This window comes from Siphateles boraxobius, unplaced genomic scaffold (genome assembly GCF_051911475.1).
Source record: "Siphateles boraxobius isolate OS27281-9 unplaced genomic scaffold, OSU_SipBor_1 12, whole genome shotgun sequence".
Classification (NCBI taxonomy): Eukaryota; Metazoa; Chordata; class Actinopteri; order Cypriniformes; family Leuciscidae; genus Siphateles; species Siphateles boraxobius.
Genome location: NW_027508722.1, coordinates 6,002,922 through 6,023,069, shown reverse-complemented (window position 1 = coordinate 6,023,069; position 20,148 = coordinate 6,002,922). Strand labels below are relative to the sequence as shown.

At 38.4% G+C, this 20,148-nt stretch overlaps 1 protein-coding gene and 1 long non-coding RNA gene across 3 annotated transcripts in view; one reads left to right on the top strand and one right to left on the bottom strand.

The window, feature by feature from the left end:
• The window catches only part of LOC143715379 (uncharacterized), a 582,927-nt gene that overhangs the window by 260,772 nt on the left and 302,007 nt on the right, over positions 1 to 20,148 (bottom strand). The gene's annotated exons all lie outside the window — the stretch shown is intronic.
• adamts16 (ADAM metallopeptidase with thrombospondin type 1 motif, 16) overlaps positions 3,022 to 20,148 on the top strand; it is a 118,178-nt gene continuing 101,051 nt past the window's right edge. Inside the window, exons 1-3 of one of the 2 annotated variants that reach the window (XM_077207055.1) lie at positions 3,022 to 3,449; positions 3,544 to 3,634; positions 5,783 to 6,111. In XM_077207055.1, coding sequence (XP_077063170.1) covers positions 3,354 to 3,449; positions 3,544 to 3,634; positions 5,783 to 6,111 — 516 coding nt within the window. In that variant the 5' untranslated portion in view covers positions 3,022 to 3,353. The remainder of the gene's footprint in view (positions 3,450 to 3,543; positions 3,635 to 5,782; positions 6,112 to 20,148) is intronic. The other variant, XM_077207046.1, reaches the window with a different exon arrangement.

The window sequence follows — 20,148 nt, the reverse complement described above, 5'->3', positions numbered from 1 at the left end:
AACAAATAATAAATCAATACAGCAATACCAAATAAGAGAAAAATAATAAAGATTTATTAATTTGTCACTAATATGAAACCTTTTTTTAAGATAAACAATGAAAGTCCAAATAACAGAATCAAAGCATAAAATAAAGAGGGGAAAAGATTGTTTTGTTCAGTTGTATAAAAGATCTTTCTCTCCTTATACAATTAAGTAGGCCTATGCAATAGCCCTAAATTTCAGAATTTTGTGTCTATTGGTATTCAAAATATATATATATATATATATAGCTATTTGGGGCCCAATCGTTAGTGCACTTTCAAAATAATGGTGCACTAATGGTAAACTTATGGTGCGTTCACTTGCTATGGTAATTATGGTAAATACCAAAAGCCGACGTGGAAAATGCACATGAACCCTCTCATGTGGTATTTTCCACTGGGCAGATCGTAGAATATTTTGATGCACAAGTTGCCGAGATGAGATAACCTTTGACGTTTTCAAAATGGCAGAGAGCAACGCGAGAGTCGTGAATGGTAAAAATATGTACTATTCATGATCTAGAAAATATAGGCTACAGCATATTATTTACTGTTTGAGTTTTGATAAATGAATCATCTTCTTGCTGTAGCAGATGACTTAAGCAATCTAAAATAGTTTTAGCTAAATAACAGGTCTGGATCTCCATCTTTTTACCACATTACGACAACAAAAGCACTTGAACGCAACACACTGGTATATACCAGTTCACAAGTGGAAAATATCATATTTTCCATTGCACGTGAACGCACCATTAATGCAACTTGCGTCCATAGCTTTAAACAATCTCAATGCTGATTGGCCAACATTATTACAATTCAGTTCAACAGAACATCTTATTTGAGCAAAGGACAAAGAATGTTGGTACGTTTAGTTACATCACATAGTGAAAAAAACCCGAAATAAAATAAAATGTATGCATTTTAATACTCTGCATTTTCAAAACAAGGCATATTTTACAGGCTCCCTACATAAAGGACATGAACAGCGTTAAGAAATCATAGTGTGCTGAGGAAACTTTTGAAACACGAGGACCAGTTTCAGAACCAAGTTTTCTCTTTTTTATTATGTGAGACAGTGAGATACGGCATACAAAATGGCTGTAATGTGTGCTGTCTACATTTGGGAGGTCTTACTGTATAGGAAAATATATTCTGTTTCTGATTGTGTTATATTGCATGTAGAACCCTGGCATCATGGGAATATAATGATTGTCGTCCACATGCTGTAGTGGCTGAGCTAGGTATCTATAAAGTGCCTAATTTCTACAGGATATGAATTAATATCTAGATATCTCTAATATATGTTTGTCTAAAATTATAGAGTAAAATAATTTAAAACATTAATGTTTCCATTACCTCTATATGTGCCCTAATTATACATTAAGCTGAATGTCAATCAAAAATACATTTCGGTTAAAACCCCATGGACTTTGTATGGACTTTAAATAAACGTGCTCTAATATGCTTTAATTTCATGAGGAACCAAATTTTCCCTGAGCTCTTGATGTATTATAAAACTATACTGTGATGTTCAGAACTCAAAACGTCCTAGGCGAAAATGAACAATTTAAGGAAGCATGAAATACAGCAGGGTCAGATCAATGCCCAATCATCACCACCATCCACAGAGCATTATCCAGCAGAATACATAAACATATTTAGCACATATGCATATTACACACTTTTGCCGGCTATTTCTTTATCTAATTGAAATGCTGAATTTTCATTGTACCTTGATGTATCTGAAATACTGTAACAGTTTTTACATTGAAATGGCAGCACAAATAAGTTAAAAATTGCTCAGTAGATGCTTTCTTTACAGCTGTTTTCTCACCACTGTGATTTTTGTTGTTTATTTTTATTGAGGGGAAAGTGTGCAGCATGTCTTTATATTCATCTGAACGTCACTCTCAGCAGCGTGGACGGCGTCTGCATTTCCACTAACAAAATATTGCTGTAAGTATTTCCAAATTCTTCTTACTTCTAAGCGAAGAACGAAAAATAACTGCCGTGAGTATGTCAGGGCATTGAATCAAATTTAGTCTTGTGCGTCACGTGTGCACCAGTGAAAGCATGAGCAATAAGTTGTTGGCTGCAGTTCACTTAATGACCACCAGTGTCGCTAATAACAAGTGTTTCTGAATTCTACATATAGCCACTTTAATATGGAACTTTTTTAATGCACAAAAGGTTCTTTATGGTAAAAAAATAAAATTCATTAGATTATTAAAATGCTCTTTTAAAATGTGTTTACTGAAAGGTTCTTTGGGGAACTAAAAATGGTTGTCTAATATGGCATCACTGAAAAAAAAAACTTTTGGAATCTTTATTTTTAAGTAGCCTCTATGTAGCCTATTTGACTCCAAGAGTAATCTTAAAATGATCAACTTAAATTAAAAAGTATAAAAACAATAAACATTGGCTCTAGATATATATCTGATCATCAGGAAATTGTCATATGGAAGTTGCGATAGAGTTTTGTTTCTTATTGTGACATTTAGCCCTGAAATGGCTTCTGGAACAAGATAAAAATGTAGGATGAGATTTGATTTTGTCCATGGGGAATTGATTGAATGGTTGAATGGTTTTGGTTTGCTATTGGTTGATTTCATGTGAGTGACAGGTTGTCCTGCCCTCATGCCAGTAAACGTGTCATCAGAGAAGAGAATATATTTTGTTGCAATTTTGTTGGGACGGGGAGATTGGCTACTTTGGTTAAAGACTGTAAAATAAAAATATGAACTTTGAAATAATAATTATTCTCACAATGTGCATGGATAAATCATAATAAATACTGACATATTACATAAAAAAATAAGAATATCCCATATTGAATTAGTAGTGACTGCAAGCTTTAGACCACCTTTAATTTAATAAAAAATGAAGGGCAAAAATACTTTTAGTGGGTTTACTTTTTTACAGTGTATATGTTTCGAACCTCCTCTCATCAGGGACCAGGGGCTATTGCGCACAGGTGCGAGCTGGGATTGGCTGTTTGGAAGCGCGTGTGAATCACACCGGCGTTCGAGCAGCTCTAGACATTCAGTCAAAGCGCACTGAGCGGAGAACATCTGCATTAAGAATGGCAAACTTATCCTCAATCAGCGCAGGAAGAAAATAAACCTCTCCAAAAGGCTGTTGGATCTGGAAATACACTGGCAGGATACAGATCATGGATTCGGGATCGCGTTTGATTCGAAGGAACTTCACTGATGGTGTATGAATAGATTTTAAGTGCACAAGAGCGTGCAGTGCTTCAGCGGAGAGCGCGCATTTGGAGAGGCGCAGAGGCTGTTCGCTGCAGATTTTGGATAAGAGTCTGCAGAAGACATGGCTTGCCTGCGCCTTGTGCCGTCAATGAGGAATTATACCGCATCAATCTGTTCTGTGCTCTTTATTCTATTTTTCATACTGGGATGCCACCAGGTAAGCAAACACGCGCCTGGGTTGTGTTTCTTCAAAGCGATTGCGTTTAATTGCAATGCAAATGATGCATGCTCACTGTTTATCATCCATGTAGAGAAGTTCCTGTGCATCTGCAACCCTTCATGCTGGTCCTCGTGTAAAGCATAAAAATCTGCTGGAAACACTGCGTTTACCTCACAACACAGGTGAGAGCATACCTGTGCGATGTGATTGACAGCTGTCAGTCGCATTATTATTGTTGTTTCATTACATGGGGCATGTGAGCAATTTATTAATATCACATCGTTAATTTAGAATTTTATGAGACTTTCATTTAAAATTAAAAGAAAGAAACATGGTTTTGAAGGAAAATGACTAGATGGGTTGTCGTCGCCAGGGGGCGCTAGATATCCTAATTGATCTGAGACAAATGCACTCTATAATACAGTAAAAGTAATAAACTGTTGTGTTGAGATGATAAGGCCGTTTTAAAAATAGAATATAATACAAAAATGATGTAGCCGACTGTATAGGCGATAACAGGTTTGAATGTTCTTGTGGTGACATTTGGTGAAGACAGACCCTAGCACACATGCACGTACATTTAATTTGTATGATTAAGGATATACTAAAAACAATAACACAATAGCAGTTTATATATATATATATATATATATATATATATATATATATATATATATATAATAATCCAAGGGTTTGGATACAGATAACCTCTTGAATTGAAAATAAAAAATAAAAACATGTATTTCCAAACAAGGGTGTCCCCAGATGTCCCCGAAAGTGAGTTTTGTATGTCGATTCTGTGGACAACACACACACACACACACACACACACACACACACACACACACACACACACACACACACACACACACACACACACACAGAGAGAGTGGGGGGGGGGGAGGGTGTGGCATAAAGATTGGCATGCACTGGGACTTAGTGAACAATGAACAGAGACCGACACTTGAAGAAGCTCTCCATCAATCAGCCAAGCTTTACAAACAGTCTCTGTGTGCACTTACTGCCTTTATCCTGTGAAGAGTCTCTGCACTGTTTGGCATGAGCTTAGAGACTGGAGTAGCCAGATATAATTGTGTGTGTGTGTGTGTGTGTGTTTGTTTGTGTGTGTGTGTGTGTGTGTGTGTGTGTGTGTGTGTGTGTGTGTGTGTGTGTGTGTGTGTGTGTGTGTGTGTGTGCACGCAAGTTTGTGTGAGAGAAAGAGAATGAGAGATGGTGAGAGCGTGTGTCTCCATATCACAGCGGAGCGTTAGGAGTGTGTGTTATTATCAGTGTGTGTCTCTATGGTCAGAGATCATAAATCTGTCTGCTCGTGTCTGTTAAAGCATTTATAACTTGAGCCACCAGACCACCGCAAGGATGAGAGGAGCGTGAGTGTATGTAGAGGTCAGAATCACACAACATTAAAACACGTCTTTTGACCTTCGCCCCATGAGCAGCATCTTGACGTGTTCTTCCTATAAATCACATTTGCTTACATCTGTATAGATACAATAATTTTTTTTTTACAACAATCTTTTTTTCCCTGATGTGAATCATTAAATGATAAATGGCTTTTAAATGTTCTTAGTCCTTTATAAGATCTGTATTTGGACTATAGAAACTGTAGCCAGACATTTATACTTTACCTGGCAAACCAAAGTATTAGTCTTAAAATTAGACTTAAAAAAGGTGTTTGTTTTATTTTTGTATTTGCATTATTTTTCATTAGTAAATAGTTTTGTCCTTCCCAACTTAAGCAGCATTGACTCGTTTGCACAAAGGATTTACAAGAAAATACTTGTCTTTCTCCTTAAAAAGTTCATGTTCAATTCAGTGTGTGTTGTTTCTTTGTAACTGTTTGTGAAATTTACTACCAGTTTGTGAACATAATTTCTACTACACCAAGAAAAAATGCACTGACAAAAAATGGTGTTGAAAAAATGTTCACACAGAAGTAAATGCTAGTTGCTAGTAAATTGTGCAATTAATTTCAAAGAAATGACAAGTAACATTGAATTAATCGTACAGTGTATAGTGGGGGTTTTACTCTTTAACAATAAACATAATGCATAATAAAACTAGCGATGCATTATTCTTATTTGCATTTAACATCTCATATGAATATGCTTCTATTTAGGAAAATTTTTAGAAAAAATGGCAACAAAGTGGGACTGTCTGTTTGCTGAATAATGAAAGACAAAAAGTGTTCAGGAAACTAGTGATGTATAAATGACACTTTTGCAGATATTTCAGATTAATCTATTTCATACCTGAAGAGAAATAATGCATTGAACTCTAGCATGTAATAACATAACGTCCTTCCTATGTAGAATATGAGATTGTGGCTCCATATGAGGTGGACCATCAAGGACGTTACATTTCCCATGCTGTGGCCCACCAGCACCGAAGGAAACGCTCCACGGATGGTCAAGGTCACGACCCCACTGTTCACTTTAAGTTCCATGGATTAGGGCTGGACTTCCACCTGGACCTGCAGCCGTCACATGACCTGATGGCACCCGGCTTCACTGTACAAACCCTGGGCAGGAGCGGCACCAAGAGCCTGCAGCCTTTTCCACAAGACGACCTCTGCTTCTACCATGGGGTGCTGAGGTCAAAGGTCAACTCATATGTGGCCCTGTCTACATGTGCGGGGATGGTGAGTGGGTTATCCTGTTTCAGAGCTGATTGATTATATATGGGTGAAAGGAGTCATTTTCAGATAGCAAATCAAGTCTTAAGAATGTATCTTTGCATAAAAAAACTATATTAGGGTTTCTCTATTCTATTCCCTCTGAAATGTGGAAAATAAATACTAACCCCAGCTGATTTATGATATGCCGTTCAAATGGTTGATAATGATGGTGATGAAAATAGACCAGAAAGAATTTATTTTCTCCTTGGAGAGAATAAGACCCACAACCTCAAAAATTTTGGCTTGAACAGTAGAGCGATGACTGTGTCATCATCAATACATTGAATCATGTTGGCCTTTGAGTGCAAAACTGCTGTATTCCTCAGTCTAGTCTACCCATCATCCCATCTGCTTGTTTTCTCTGTGGATGAATGTTCGGTGTGCAGAGAAACCTCAAAGTGCTTTTGTTATTTTGGCTCCCAGGCCGCACGAGATTCGGCTCCCAGTAGACGCCGGAAGAGCAAAGTGACTGTGCCGCAGTTCTCATGACTTTACCCTGACTGGATTGACATAGAGTGCCCTGTCCCATCAATAGAGCCTCGCTTAAATCACAGTATTCAAATCCCCTAAAACCAGTGACTCAAAAACACATAAATTTGGGTCAGGGGAGGTTTTACCAGAGAACAGAGCCTCCTTTTATTAGTCAAATCGTCATTTTGAGGATCTATACTCGTCCTCAGTGGAAACAAACACATATTGTTGTCACATAAGCATTAAAGTAACAACAGGTAACTTTTCAACCTTCATAATACATTTCCAAGTCTCTTGTGATGGTACATCGACTTACAATAGTTTGAATGACACGTCTGCCATGGCCTGACGGGGTCTGTAGCGTTTTTAATTGTACTTTTAAACTTCGGGTTTCTGGTAGTAACCGGCGAACAAAGAGAACTACATAATTCGACTGCTTTACGGCATATACGTCACTTCCACCACCACCCCCACTTCCTTAAAGTCGGACGTGCAAGCCAAATTTTATACAGTCATGGCCGAAGCAGCACAGAGAAAAAAGAAAGCAAAGGTTTTGTCGGAGGAAAGCAAAAAGAGAAAAAGAGAAAGTGATCGCATAAAAGGCAGAACGAGGATCAACATTGGGCCAGCTTTTTCTCGCTGGCGTGAGCTGAAAGAGGAGGAGGGGTTCCCGACAGATGCTGACTTGGCTGTCATGCTTTTGGACCAGTAAGTATATTGCGTGCATACCATCTCTTTGTTTTTTTGGCTGCCTGATTATGTTATGGAAGCTATTTTATCCTCTGTTTATCTTCATGAATGAAGTAATGATAGTAGAGTAGCGAATTATCAATCTGGTAGCTAGTAAACGCTATTCTCGTTCTTTTAGCATTCTCGTTCTGATTGGAACTTTGCAATCGATGAAATGCAAATAGCAAATGTTTGACCTAAAAAGTGTAGTCTACTCAACATGTACAAACAAAGGAGGAAGATAATAATATTATCATTGAGTTCATAGCTTCTCATTTGTTACATGTGTAAAGTTACTTGATTGTGTAATTTCCGATTATTGCTAGATACAGAGGCAAACGGGATTCTTGTCGCATTTTTTCGGATGACTAATTTCCACCCTCATGTTGTTCTTGTGCAATACTTCTGTGTGATTGCATTGAAGTATCATATAGATTCAGAAAAACGGTAACCAATAGACTAGGCTACTATAATGACGCTGGCTTGTAAAAGTGATCATCGCGATCATTTGTCGTCATAAAAAAAATAAAACACATGAAATTATATTCATATGACATGCTGAAATATATGCCACTGTACCTGGGATGAAGACATTTCACACACGCGAGAACACCTGCATGTGACCTCCTCCTACAGTGTTCAGGGCTATCATGGTTGTCAACAAATGCACGTGCATGTAGGATGACAGTTTACGACAGTAGTAGAGGACAATACTGTTTCCCAACTGTAGGGGGAGCCCGAGAGCAAAAAACTACCTGTTGTTACTTTAATACATGAGGATGTTTTATTTGTACATAGTTTGTTTTGGCAAGGAGGCCCGCAGAAACACTGAAAAATTACAATGAGCTCTTCAAGAATACACAAATACTCAGTTTTACATTCAGTTGTATTGCTGTTTTAACAAAACACACAGTACGCCTCAAAGTCCGTATCTGAATGTCGTTAAATTATTAATTTTGAATTAAATTTGAGAAATTGAAGTAAAGTTTTTCCGGCAACGAGCCACCTCTTGATATTTAAGCCAAACAAATTTTACATATTGCTACTCCTGCATAATATTTGGTCACGGTGAAGTGCATCCACATAGCTGACATGTTTACCTGTTATCAACGTGTGCATGAAATAGACCCTGAAACAGCCAAAACATGTAATCGGAGAAGCCCTCAGTCAAGCCCAGATTTCTGCCCTCCAAAACTACAATGGCCTAAACCGAAAATTTTAGCAAAATATATTCAGTTGCCCAAATTTCGGTGTATCACTGCTTTACAGTACATGAACACACATTGTTGTGTTCATATTTCAGTCAAGCCACACCAGAGTTTGATTGAAAGCAAACCAAGACCCATCTTTTCAGTGGGTCTCGGTCCGCTTGTTTGGTGTGTGACAGGGTTCGGATGGCAGCGTTCACACTTATTCAAATTAACCACACTAACAGAGCAATCGTTTTAATTGAAATAAACATGCCAAGTGTTCGAACACACCATAGATCTATATTCATACAGTTTACTACAAACCTTGCATCAATAATTTTCATTGATTTTCACTAAGCGCTGGCTGTCTGGATGGGTTAAAGCCAAGGACGTATATCAATTTGCTATCTATTTGCAATATTTGTTCACGTTGATCTTTTCACGAATTGCCTGAGCCATTGGTACCAGCATTATGGTGTGGGACTAATGAGAAAAAAAAAGTCCAAACTTTGATCCCATGGTTCACACTGGCCCAAGTCATAACATTATGTCAAATGGAGATTCATAACATTAAAGCTACAATATGTAATTTCTTTCGCCGCAAGGGTCGCTAACCTCTTACAATAACAAAGGCGTAGGTTTATGACGCATAAGCGGAATTATGGAACTTGTCGTCAAGCTGATGGATCTAATAATGTTTATGGATGAGTGAAAGCATTGATGTTTTTAACATGACTGTGGTATGAAGCAGGTCGCGATTGCTGATAAGAGACAGATATCAGCGCCACACGCGAGTCCCGTGGATATAAAGGAATAAGGACATTTCATTCTACCAAACTACCCGCAAGTGCTGTATTAATACTCACACAGGTCAGTTTATTAGATATTAAACTTGTGAGGTAACGCAGAGGTGTTTCACTTGGTCTAACGTTACACTATCATACTAAACTGCATTTGAGTGTGTTGAAAGTTATAATGTTATTCTATGTGTTAGTTTGTATATATGAGACTAGCAGAGACTTCATTGGATAAATGAAGAGATTTTAAATCTTAAGAGACTGTGTCGAAAGACTGAATGCCTGTGGAAATCCACTAGCCTTGAGGTGCACAGGCTGTATCTCAGGGATCTTCTTTTCTCCTATAATGTGACGGTTGGAAAAGCCAGATCTGACTATATCCGTCATCTAGTAACATTAAATAAAAAAAATCCTAAAGTGCTGTTTGAAACGATCAATACACTTGTTTGCCCTGCTGCCCCAGTTATCCCTGTTTTTTGTGAAGCTGACAGCAATGCCTTTTTGGGATTTTTCACTAATAACATCAAATTGATTAAAGATAAAATCCCGTCCCATTCGTGGAGTACCGCTGCTGTCTTTAAGCCAGTCTCCAGCATGTGGTCCACTTTTATGACTGTAACGATTGCTGATATTTCTGAATTGGTGACCAGGATGCAGCCATCTTCCTGTTCATGGGATGTCATTCCTTTCAGATTATTCCAAAAAGTGTTTGAATAAATTGGCCCTTGTGTAACCAAAATGGTAAACCTCTCGCTGTCTAATGGTGTTTTTTCCAGATGCTTTTAAGCATGCTATAGTGGAACCCTTACTAAAAAAGGCAGGTTTGGACCCGTCGGATTTTAATAGTTTTAGCCCTATTTCTAAGCTCCCGTTTTTATCCAAGATCATTGAGAAGATAGTCTGCGAACAGTTGACATTTTTCCTAGACAAAAATAACATCCATGAGCTATTCCAGTCATGTTTTCGTAAACAACACTCTACCGAAACGGCTTTACTGAAAGTTTCAAATGACATTATGATGTCTGCTGATTATGGAAAACACACTGTTCTAGTTCTTTTGGATCTGTCCTCAGCCTTTGACACCGTCGACCACCAGGTTTTGCTGAAAAGATTAAGGGATCAAGTAGGGCTGTCAGGGTCAGTTCTGCAGTGGTTCACTTAATATTTATCTGGGCGTAGGTACAGTGTTACAACTAACCAAATAAGGTCTGAAATTGCGGACTTGCTCTGTGGAGTGCCTCAAGGCTCTGTTCTGGGCCCTGTTTTATTTTTGTTGTATTTGATCCCTTTGGGAAAGATTATACAAAGGTTCAGTGATGTTTCTTTTCACTTATTTGCTGATGATATCCAACTTTACTGCTGCTTTAAGCCGTCAGAGATCTGTAAGTTAACCTCCTTGCTCCTTTGTCTTGTGGAAATTAAAAAATGGCTAAGCGATAACTCCCTGCAGCTAAATGCAGACAAAACAGAAACACCGATCATTGCCCCGGAGGAAGCAATCCCTGGGATTAAACAATATTTGGGTGATTTAGGCCAGTCTGCTAAGCCAAGTCTTAGAAATTTGGGAGTTATCCTGGACAAAGACATGTCATTAGTGCAGCACTGCAAGCAGCTGACGAGAAACTGCTTTATTCAATTAAGGAATATCTCGAAACTTATAAATATGGTTTCACGAAATGATTTGGAGCTTATCATTCATGCCTTTGTGTCTTCGCGTTTAGACTATTGTAATAGTTTATTGTCATGCCTAAACCAGAAGGAGCTCTCTCGACTGCAATTAGTACAAAACTCTGCAGCTAGAATTCTAACACGTACTAATAGGAGGTCTCACATATCCCCTGTCCTAAAAGAAATTCACTGGCTACCAGTGTCTTATAGGATACATTTTAAAATGTTGGTTTTAGTTTTCAGAGCTTTGCATGGTCAGGCACCCCCCTATATTAGTGACCTGATTCAGCGTTATACCCCTGTGCGTGCTCTGAGGTCTGTGGATCAGAACCTGTTGACGGTTCCACGCACTCGCTATCGTACTAGAGGTGACCGATCTTTTCAGGCTGTTGCCTCTAGGTTGTGGAATGACCTCCCACCGTCTATGCGCTCTCTTTACTCTGTTGATGCCTTCAAATGCAGACTAAAGACTCATTTATTTGTTCAGGCTTTTAATTAGCTGCTTGTGGCTTGATATGATCGTGTACTGTCTATGCTTTTATTCTGTGTATTTTGTGACATAAATGTTTTTGTTGTGAAGCACTTTGTGGCCTTATACCTGTGAAAGGTGTTATATAAAGAAACTTTTACTTACTTTACTACTAACTTTACAGTAAGCTAGATCAACATTAGAATAACATACAGATCATATTCTAGCATTTCATCATGTTGAACTATATAACATTGATTCGTTTTTTGTACATTTGCTCACCTGTCTAATAAAGTACATGCAAGAGCTCTGTCAAGTTGATGTTTGTCATGGACGTGGAGCTCTCGCCATCTCGAAGACGCCATGTGATATTGATCCACATTTTAGTTCTCCTTTTGTCCCAAAGTCTACTTGCCATGGTCCATAATGTTTGAACGAAACAACAACAACAGTGTGAGCGTGCCGCTAGACATAACATTGTTGTTAACGTCTGTCACCATGGCTACTATGGCAGTATGTGCGGAAACCAAGGATAACGCGGATATTACGTCATTGACAGGTGACAAGTGAACAGGGAGTCCGGGACTAGCCATTATTTAAATGGGAGCTTTTGGGATATTGTAAGTACACAACTACAGGAAATATATCACACTGTGATTTTTGGATATTTTATTACAAAATTCTTACATATTGTACCTTTAACAGTACTACATCACGACTGGTGTGAATGATTTAAATATAAGTACAACAATTATTGCGGAAAAAAGTTTTAACAGGCGGTGAATGATGAAACTACTTGCTCTGAGTATGATCTGTATCTGATTTTTCAGTCTGAGATAATCTTTGTTAGTTTATTTCCTTATGACTTTTAACCTCTGTGTGATCTTCAGTCTTTAAATAGAGGGATATTAAATCTTACTGTCATTGAAAATGTACTAGGTCTACTGTGGAAATATGTTTTGGCAGTGGAATGATGTAGACTATCACACTGTCCCAAGCTGGATGTGATTAGCAGTGGTGCAGAGTCATTAGTTAACTCTCAGCCTCTCCTTACTTGTCCTGTAAAGCCTATGTATAAATTCCCTTTGAGTAGCTGAGACCAGGTTGGCAGATCACCACAAGAGGTTGGAAGGGCTTTGATGACAGTCTGAGTTTTTCATAAAAGGTCCTAACTGTGAGTTTAAAGGCCTGGGGACTAGGCGAATAGGCCTCAATGATTTCAAGCTGATGGCTTTATACAAAAGGGTACAATAGTTGACTTTAATGGTGGCACATGGGATGCCAATTAGGAGGGTCATTGGAAATGGCAGTCTGGGTTGAGACTAGTGCCGTGCCTTGGAAACTCCACACTGAAAGTCTTTCTGAAGTGTCGCCAGTCTACAATAACAGGCTAATTGTGAGTGATGTCAGCCATAAACTGAAGCCATAAATCTACACTTGGACACCCAACCCCAATGCTGTACTGTGGATAACACAGAATTTAAACTGATTAACATTATTACTTACTTGAGAGAAATTTTAAAAATGGTTAAAGTCTACATAAAAAAAAAAGTCTCTGTACATGTTCCTGGTCTTGTTAAAGGAACCTTTATGGTCATAACCTTAATGGTCACACATTATGTCATAATTTACCCATGCTCATGTTGTTCAAAACTCTTGCTGCTTTTTTTGTGCAGAACTCAAAACTTTCAAGCACAAAAAGACATGAAAGTAGTGTAAAAGTAATCCATACAACTCAATCTGGGTATGGATTTTTCACTTTACCAGTCAGTTTCTAATGATAAAAATCCCTCCTTTCTGTAATTTAAGTCTTCCCCTGATGGAATTTTCATGAGACAACACTTCCCTGCCATTGACGGAAATTTACGGCTTTCTGTGTTTTCAGTGTTATACAGTAGGGGGCGCTATGACACATCTTGTGAAAGAGTACTGATTCTCCTGGTTCAGTACTGAGAAGAAGCAGAAACAAGCGATATAGGTAATATGTATAATAATTTCAAATATGTCAAATAACGTGATCATCAACATTAAATAGCATATAAATCAAAACTGCCTAATGTTACTGAATGAAATGTCAACCCAGGACGAGGTATTGAATTGTGCAAGCTTTGGGGGTGTTGATGGGCTCAATCTACTCCATCTATCTTTTGATCATCATTCTGAATCTGATCCAGACGTGGTCTCCGACGAAATGTTGACAAAATGATTTTTGCTCAAAATGTTATTTTTTATTAAACTTACCCCCATTCAAATGTTGATTTAAAAAAATGCATAATGCTTGAACAAGAATGCATAAAAGCTCTGTTCTTTCTTTTGATATATTGCATGTTCAGATATTTATACAACAAAATATTCTGCGTCCATGAAACTTTTATAAAATGATAAAAAATGGCAACTTTTTTCAAAAATGCAGGTGGGGAAAGAGTTAAATACGTTGTGAATGCAGTTTATTGTTTGCTTTAAAGAGGAAATACTTAAAGATATGAAATCTAAGAGTTGTGTCACAGGCACATTAAAGGTACGTTTACACAACAACGATGTACTAAAAACCAAGGGCGTAGGTTTAGGGGGGGACGCTAGGTACTAGTCCCAATCAATATTTTGAGATGACAAATTTGTCCCCACCAATATTTAGCAAGCTCCTTTGAACTGCTATTTTGATATTTGTGCTGCATTTGGATCTTTGCGCTGCTATTTGTATCGATTCCAACAGCCAGGACGACGACAGTACAAGATACGCCGTAATTTGATTGGCGGCGGGCTATCTGACGGGCAGGCTACACGCGCGGGCCGGGACTACTTTTTGTGCTTGCACTCACTGGCAGCGAGCGATGTGTGCGTGTGTGTGTGTGCGCGTAATGACGCCAACGGTAAGTTACCAGGGCTGTCTCTCTGCCTGCCATATACAAAGGCCAGAGTAAAACATTTTAATATTCCGTTTTTTTGCCCCTTTTTGTACTTTGTAAATCAGCTATCTCACCCAAGAAGAAGAAAGGGGACACACGAAGCTTTTTCATAAAGCAGAGTGTAAGTAGGCAAAATAACTAGCCACACAAATAACTAGCAGTAGTAGTGACTGACCAGGCTTTCAAATGCAGATTCTACTGTGGAAAATAGAATTAACTGGTGACCCTGGTTACCCAGGATATTGTTACAGTTAAACCTAGCTTCTGCAATCTTTCAAGGTTAGGAGCATTAATTAGGGGTGTGCAGCACGGATAGACTCATAGAAGTCGAGCTATCATGATAGAATGCTACGTTAGCAAGTCACTGAATGTTAATTAGCCTACCTTAACTTAGATTCTTGCAGTCATAAACAGTGGATCATCTGAGACATTTTTCGTTTCTACATTCTGTTTATGTAATGTATTTGTGAGTGTAGCCTACTTGCTAGACACATGTGCTGGAAAAACATGTTGGCAATGTTAAAAAGGCAAAAGTTAACACTGTTGGTTATTCAAATATAATGAATCATTATTTGATTGATAATATCCAAATAACAATATCTGGTAGGAGGGTTAAACTTGCTAGCCAAGGTTATTATGTTTATTTATTTAGATTTGTTTTGCTCCACAAGTTCTGAAAGTACTTCCTTGTGACAGTATTTTTTGTTAGTGTAAATACTAATGTACATAATAATTTATGTTAAATATGTTTGGTTGTTCAGCACAGTCTCATGGGGGGGAAGGGGTCCCCTCCAAAGCTGAGACCAAACCTACGCCCATGCTAAAAACTGAATTATTTGCTTATAGACGACTGCGTTTTCAAAACGATACCCATCCACAGCGATACGTGAAAACTATTAAAATCGCTGTATTATTCATGCCAGGCCATTAGTTGGCCACTTCTAGAAAAACTACACGCCTATAGACTAAACGCATAATGCGCATGACCTCACAGTTTTTACAAATTCGCATTTTTGTAGTTTACACGTTTTTGTAGTTTGTCCTTTCAGGCCCCCAAAAGGCATACAAAGTTTGCCATTTTAAGTTGAAAGCGGTATCGTGTAAACGGCCGCTAAGTGACTCTGGTCTAAGCTGAGAGTTTGTAGCATGTCACAGCTGCTTTTGTTGGTACAGGTCCTTTTATATTGAACTGATTTTGTTCACTCTTAATTAAAACCAAGAACAAACATTCAATCCCAAAAGAATTGTTTGATTTCTGATCCCAAGCTGTTTCGTAGCAGGACCTGGTGCATAGGTTTATTCTCTTTCACCTAATTTCCCACAATGCTTATGATTTAGCATTCATCATTTGGCTAAACCAAACCATGCAACCCCCAGCAACTCTTCAGATCTCTTGTCCAAAATATATATATTATTATCCCTCATAAAACAATCCCAAGTTTCACTCTCCAGGCTTTCAATGTAACTTTGATGGGCTGAGAGAATTAAAGACTAACATATTTATTTATAATGAACAGAAATGGAGCGTAGCATAATTTGCCCTGTACAGAGCAGAAAGAGGCGCCATGGATGACTAAATGTTGGCGGGAGGTTGTTGGCAATGTGCAAGGATACATGCGATCCGGCTGGATATGGTGTTTCTGGGGAGCTCAAGTTGATTTATTCTAGATATATATAGTCAGCCTTCATGCAATGAAATGTCAAGGAAGGGGTTAAGACTCTGAATCTGCCTCTTCACAACAAGAACAGCAACAGTTAGTCACTGAGATGATGTAAGAGAATTTAAAAAACGAATCATCGACACCCTTCCCAAATAGTTTCAGCTGGCATATAAACTCTTATAGCAGCACTGAAGAGGTCCGGTTTCAGCTTCTAAAAGCAGCAAGGCAAGTACAAGCCTCTCTCTCATGGAAATAGGAACAGCGTCAGGTGTATCGCTCAGAGTTTCCTCATATCCGCTCAGCTCCTTTGATTAGAGTTCCTGTAGGGTCGTGCCTGGATCTGCCCATTTCCCTGAGTGCGGGAGTGCAGCTGTTATTTTTCTCCCAGGTAGCGTCTCAGCCCGTCTCCTGGAGCTTTATGACTGCTATTTGCACCTTGTAGCTCTCAGTGTGTAATTTCATGAGAGGTATTTAAGGAGGCAGCGCAGACATTTGTTTTTAGTTAAGCTCGTCTTGGACCAGGGAGACTGAGGCTCAGATTTGTTGCAGATGATTCTTACGTGTTACTTATGCAGGAATGTCAGCAGCACCACTCCCGATTGACAGCATGGCTTTCCACTGTTTACTTATGCTAAACTGTGTGTTTGAGTGCAGTGTGCGGAAATGTATTTAAATTTCCGAGTCTCCTCCTGGCAGAAATGGAAAGGTACAGATTTCCCTGGATAGATCAACAAATTTATGGTTTCCTTCATGACTCCCCTATTTCCTTTTCGGCAGTTGCTTTAGACCAAATTTGATATAAATTTAACTGAAATTTGATTTGTTTATCCATTACATCACCCAGCATTTCTCGAACAACATAATTCAAGCTCTTACGACAACAGTGATTTTCATTTTTGCAGTGCAAATCTTTGTTGACATATCTTCCAGCTTTCAGAATTCATTTATTCTCCCAGCAGAGAATGGCAAAAAGAACAGCACCAAAGGGAATTGTATTGCTTATGAGTTGCTCATTTATAGATTTTTCTCTTAAAATTCCTTAGAAAAAATATCAATAAAAATGAATATATCTCATTTGCGATTTTCTCTTCTCTGGATTAAAATTCAATTTCAAAGAAATTTCACTCCCACGGATTTGTTTGCTTTTTCAAATGGCAGACCTCTCTAGGTGATGGTGAAGTATATGTAAATATATGTTGCCTTTATTTAATCTGATCACATGAACTAAAACTCTGAATACAGGTTAGCAGTTTCTCTGTCATAGTGGCTCTGGAAACAATTTCCAGTGAGTCTTTAAAGCAAAGGTCATCAGCAAATTAAAGTTCTGCGATAGTCTGAGGTAAATAGGGCTCAGTAACTGGAAGTGATGTCACAGAGGATGAACACTAAGTGTAGTGAATAATATTCGAAAGACACCATGTGCATTTAATCACATGAAAAACACGACACAGGTCACTGCAAGGTCGCTCTCTGTCTGTCTGAATTATGTCAATGAGATCCCGTACTGTCTTCCTCAACTAACCAGAAGCCATAATTGCAATCCTGTGGGATTCTATTGACTAAACTTTGGATGAATAGGAATGACCGCCTGGAAGACATGCAGTAAGCATGTAGATGGCATGGAAGACGTCATGACTGCGATTTATCAACAAATTAGTCTTGACAACTGCTAAAACTCCCAACATGAGAACAGCAGGCCTGAGTCATGCGGAGTGACCAGTCATGCCTGAACTTCATCCTACATCTAGCCTGAAACCTGGGCGCTGGCAGAGGTCGCTTCTGTTGACTAAACCCTGTGATCTGGTGACAGAAGACGAGCGTATCTCATGAGGATTGCTGCCTTGACACCAAAACAACTGGGTAATTTTGCTCTTTGAAGTTCTCAGCGTCCAATAAAGGATCAAATGCTTGACTGTAGGACCTTTGGTCTTGGGGTGAGATTAAGTCCCAGGTGTTGTTCTCCTGATGGAGTCTTGAATCACTGCTATGGAAGCGCCTGAATTAATCTGTTTACAGCTGCTAATGATATCAACTATCCTAAGAAACTAAAATCTGATCCACTGCCAGTGGTTATTGACATGTGACTTTCTTCGCTTACTGAAATCTTGCAGCGTTTTCTTCTAATTGGTTATTTGTAGGCATCAACATAAATTGTATTGCTGGTACTATAACATATGGAGTAACATCAATTCTCATCCACTGTCATAAATTATAGGATATTTGGTTTCACTTTATTTTGATGGTCCTTTAACACATTCTGTTGACTATACGTAACGTTGCACCTACATGTCTACTTACTCTCATTAGAGTGTTTGTAGAGTATTAGTGGACTTGGAGGGTTAGGGTTACAATAAGTTGAAATGTACTTGCAGAGTTACTTATAGTCAGTAGAGTGTCTGTTGGAGGATCATCAGAAAGAGTTATCAGATATTAAGCACAATCTACTAATAATCTGATGAGAGTTAGTTATCATGTAGTTGCAAAGCTACTTATAGTCAACAAAATGTTCAAAAGGGACCATCAAAATAAAGTGTTACCGGATATTTTTTACAATCCACATCCACACTGTAAAAAGTTTTAACCTGCAACTGTTCTCTTAAAGAGCCAGTTCTCTTAAATATCCGGTGTCTTTCATTTTATTACTTCACTGTACATACACAGTATGTGTGATCTGGTAATTTAAATGTCTAATTATCATTGCACGTCATGGGCAGTTCCAGTATCACTCAAGTGTTGTTTGAAAAGGCGCGTGTTGAAATCTATCAGCAGTTACCTCCCATACAGGCGTTAATTACGTGATGAGCTGTGTATCCTCTACACACACTGTGATCTTGGATCGGGGTTGTTTAGTCTGGCGAGACCTGTATTGCTTTGCTCGTTGATTACTTAAGCGTGGAGTGAGGCAGCGTTCCTTGAGCCAGCGAGACCAGATCTCTGCTCAACTGTGTAGGCTAATAAAAGTGGGGGGAAAATAACATCAAAACAGCAGTTACCAGCATAAACCAGTCTTTTCAGCAGGGTAGATTAATTTGAATCTTTGTAAACTGGACATGCACTCTTCAAAGTTACATTCCCACATTGATGACGATTGTGATCCATGTTTCAAGATCGATACATATTCAGGATTTGTTATCAATGCATCGAGAAAGCGAGTGAATTTTTACACCCCTACTTCTGCTCAATTCACATAAATGTCTCTCTCAGTTATGGGCCATCATAATTTACCTCACTAACCCATTAGAAACCTCAGTCCTTTATTGTACTTGTGTCCTCCAGACAGTTTATCTTATGCGCCTTCATATACAAATCCTGAACTTAAATGCAACCCGCTTTGTCTTCTCTTTCCAGAGTTCAACATATGTTTTACAGCCTATTGTCTGTATGATTGCCTTGCAATGAGCTTAAGTGTTATTGGCAATGACGAATGATAATCAGATGCACATTGGGTTCAAACAGGTTCTCAGAAGGGCTTTTCTGTTTGTTTGGAGAGGAGCTTATCCTCTGAGCCCAATTGAAGGTAATTATCAGACCGCGCTGAAGCGCCTGCACAAATCAGTTCTCGCTCTGACCTGACGTGACATTTGGATGAGGGTTTGAAGAGTCCTTGGGATCTCCAGATTGCGAGGGACGTGAAGCTTGTTAGTGTTAATGACAGCACAGCTTTCCAAAGAAGTGTAATTTGGGCGTTTGTGTCATAAACCGAGTCGGCTTGACATGCAAGTTCTGCACCTCATATGTGATCAGTACTGCTTCTTGAACAGTTTGGAAATCAGAAATAAATCTTCAATCCGGGTTTTGCTTTTGAGAACATTAGCAAAGTGTCTGTTTTATGTTGCCACGCACATTAACATTATTATGACAGTGCTTGCAAAACACTTTACTGGTGTTCCTCATTCATTTTCTTTATGGTTAATTCTTAATGTATAAATTAAATATATATATATAATTTAAATAGTATTTAATAAAAAAAAAATATTTTATAGTGCAGTGGTAAAATAACAACACAGATTTTTACATATTAATGTCTACATTTTCAAATGTTAAACCATCAAGGAAAAGGAAAAAAATATCCAGGGTGCTCAAGGAGTTCAAAAAAAGTGTATGAAGGTG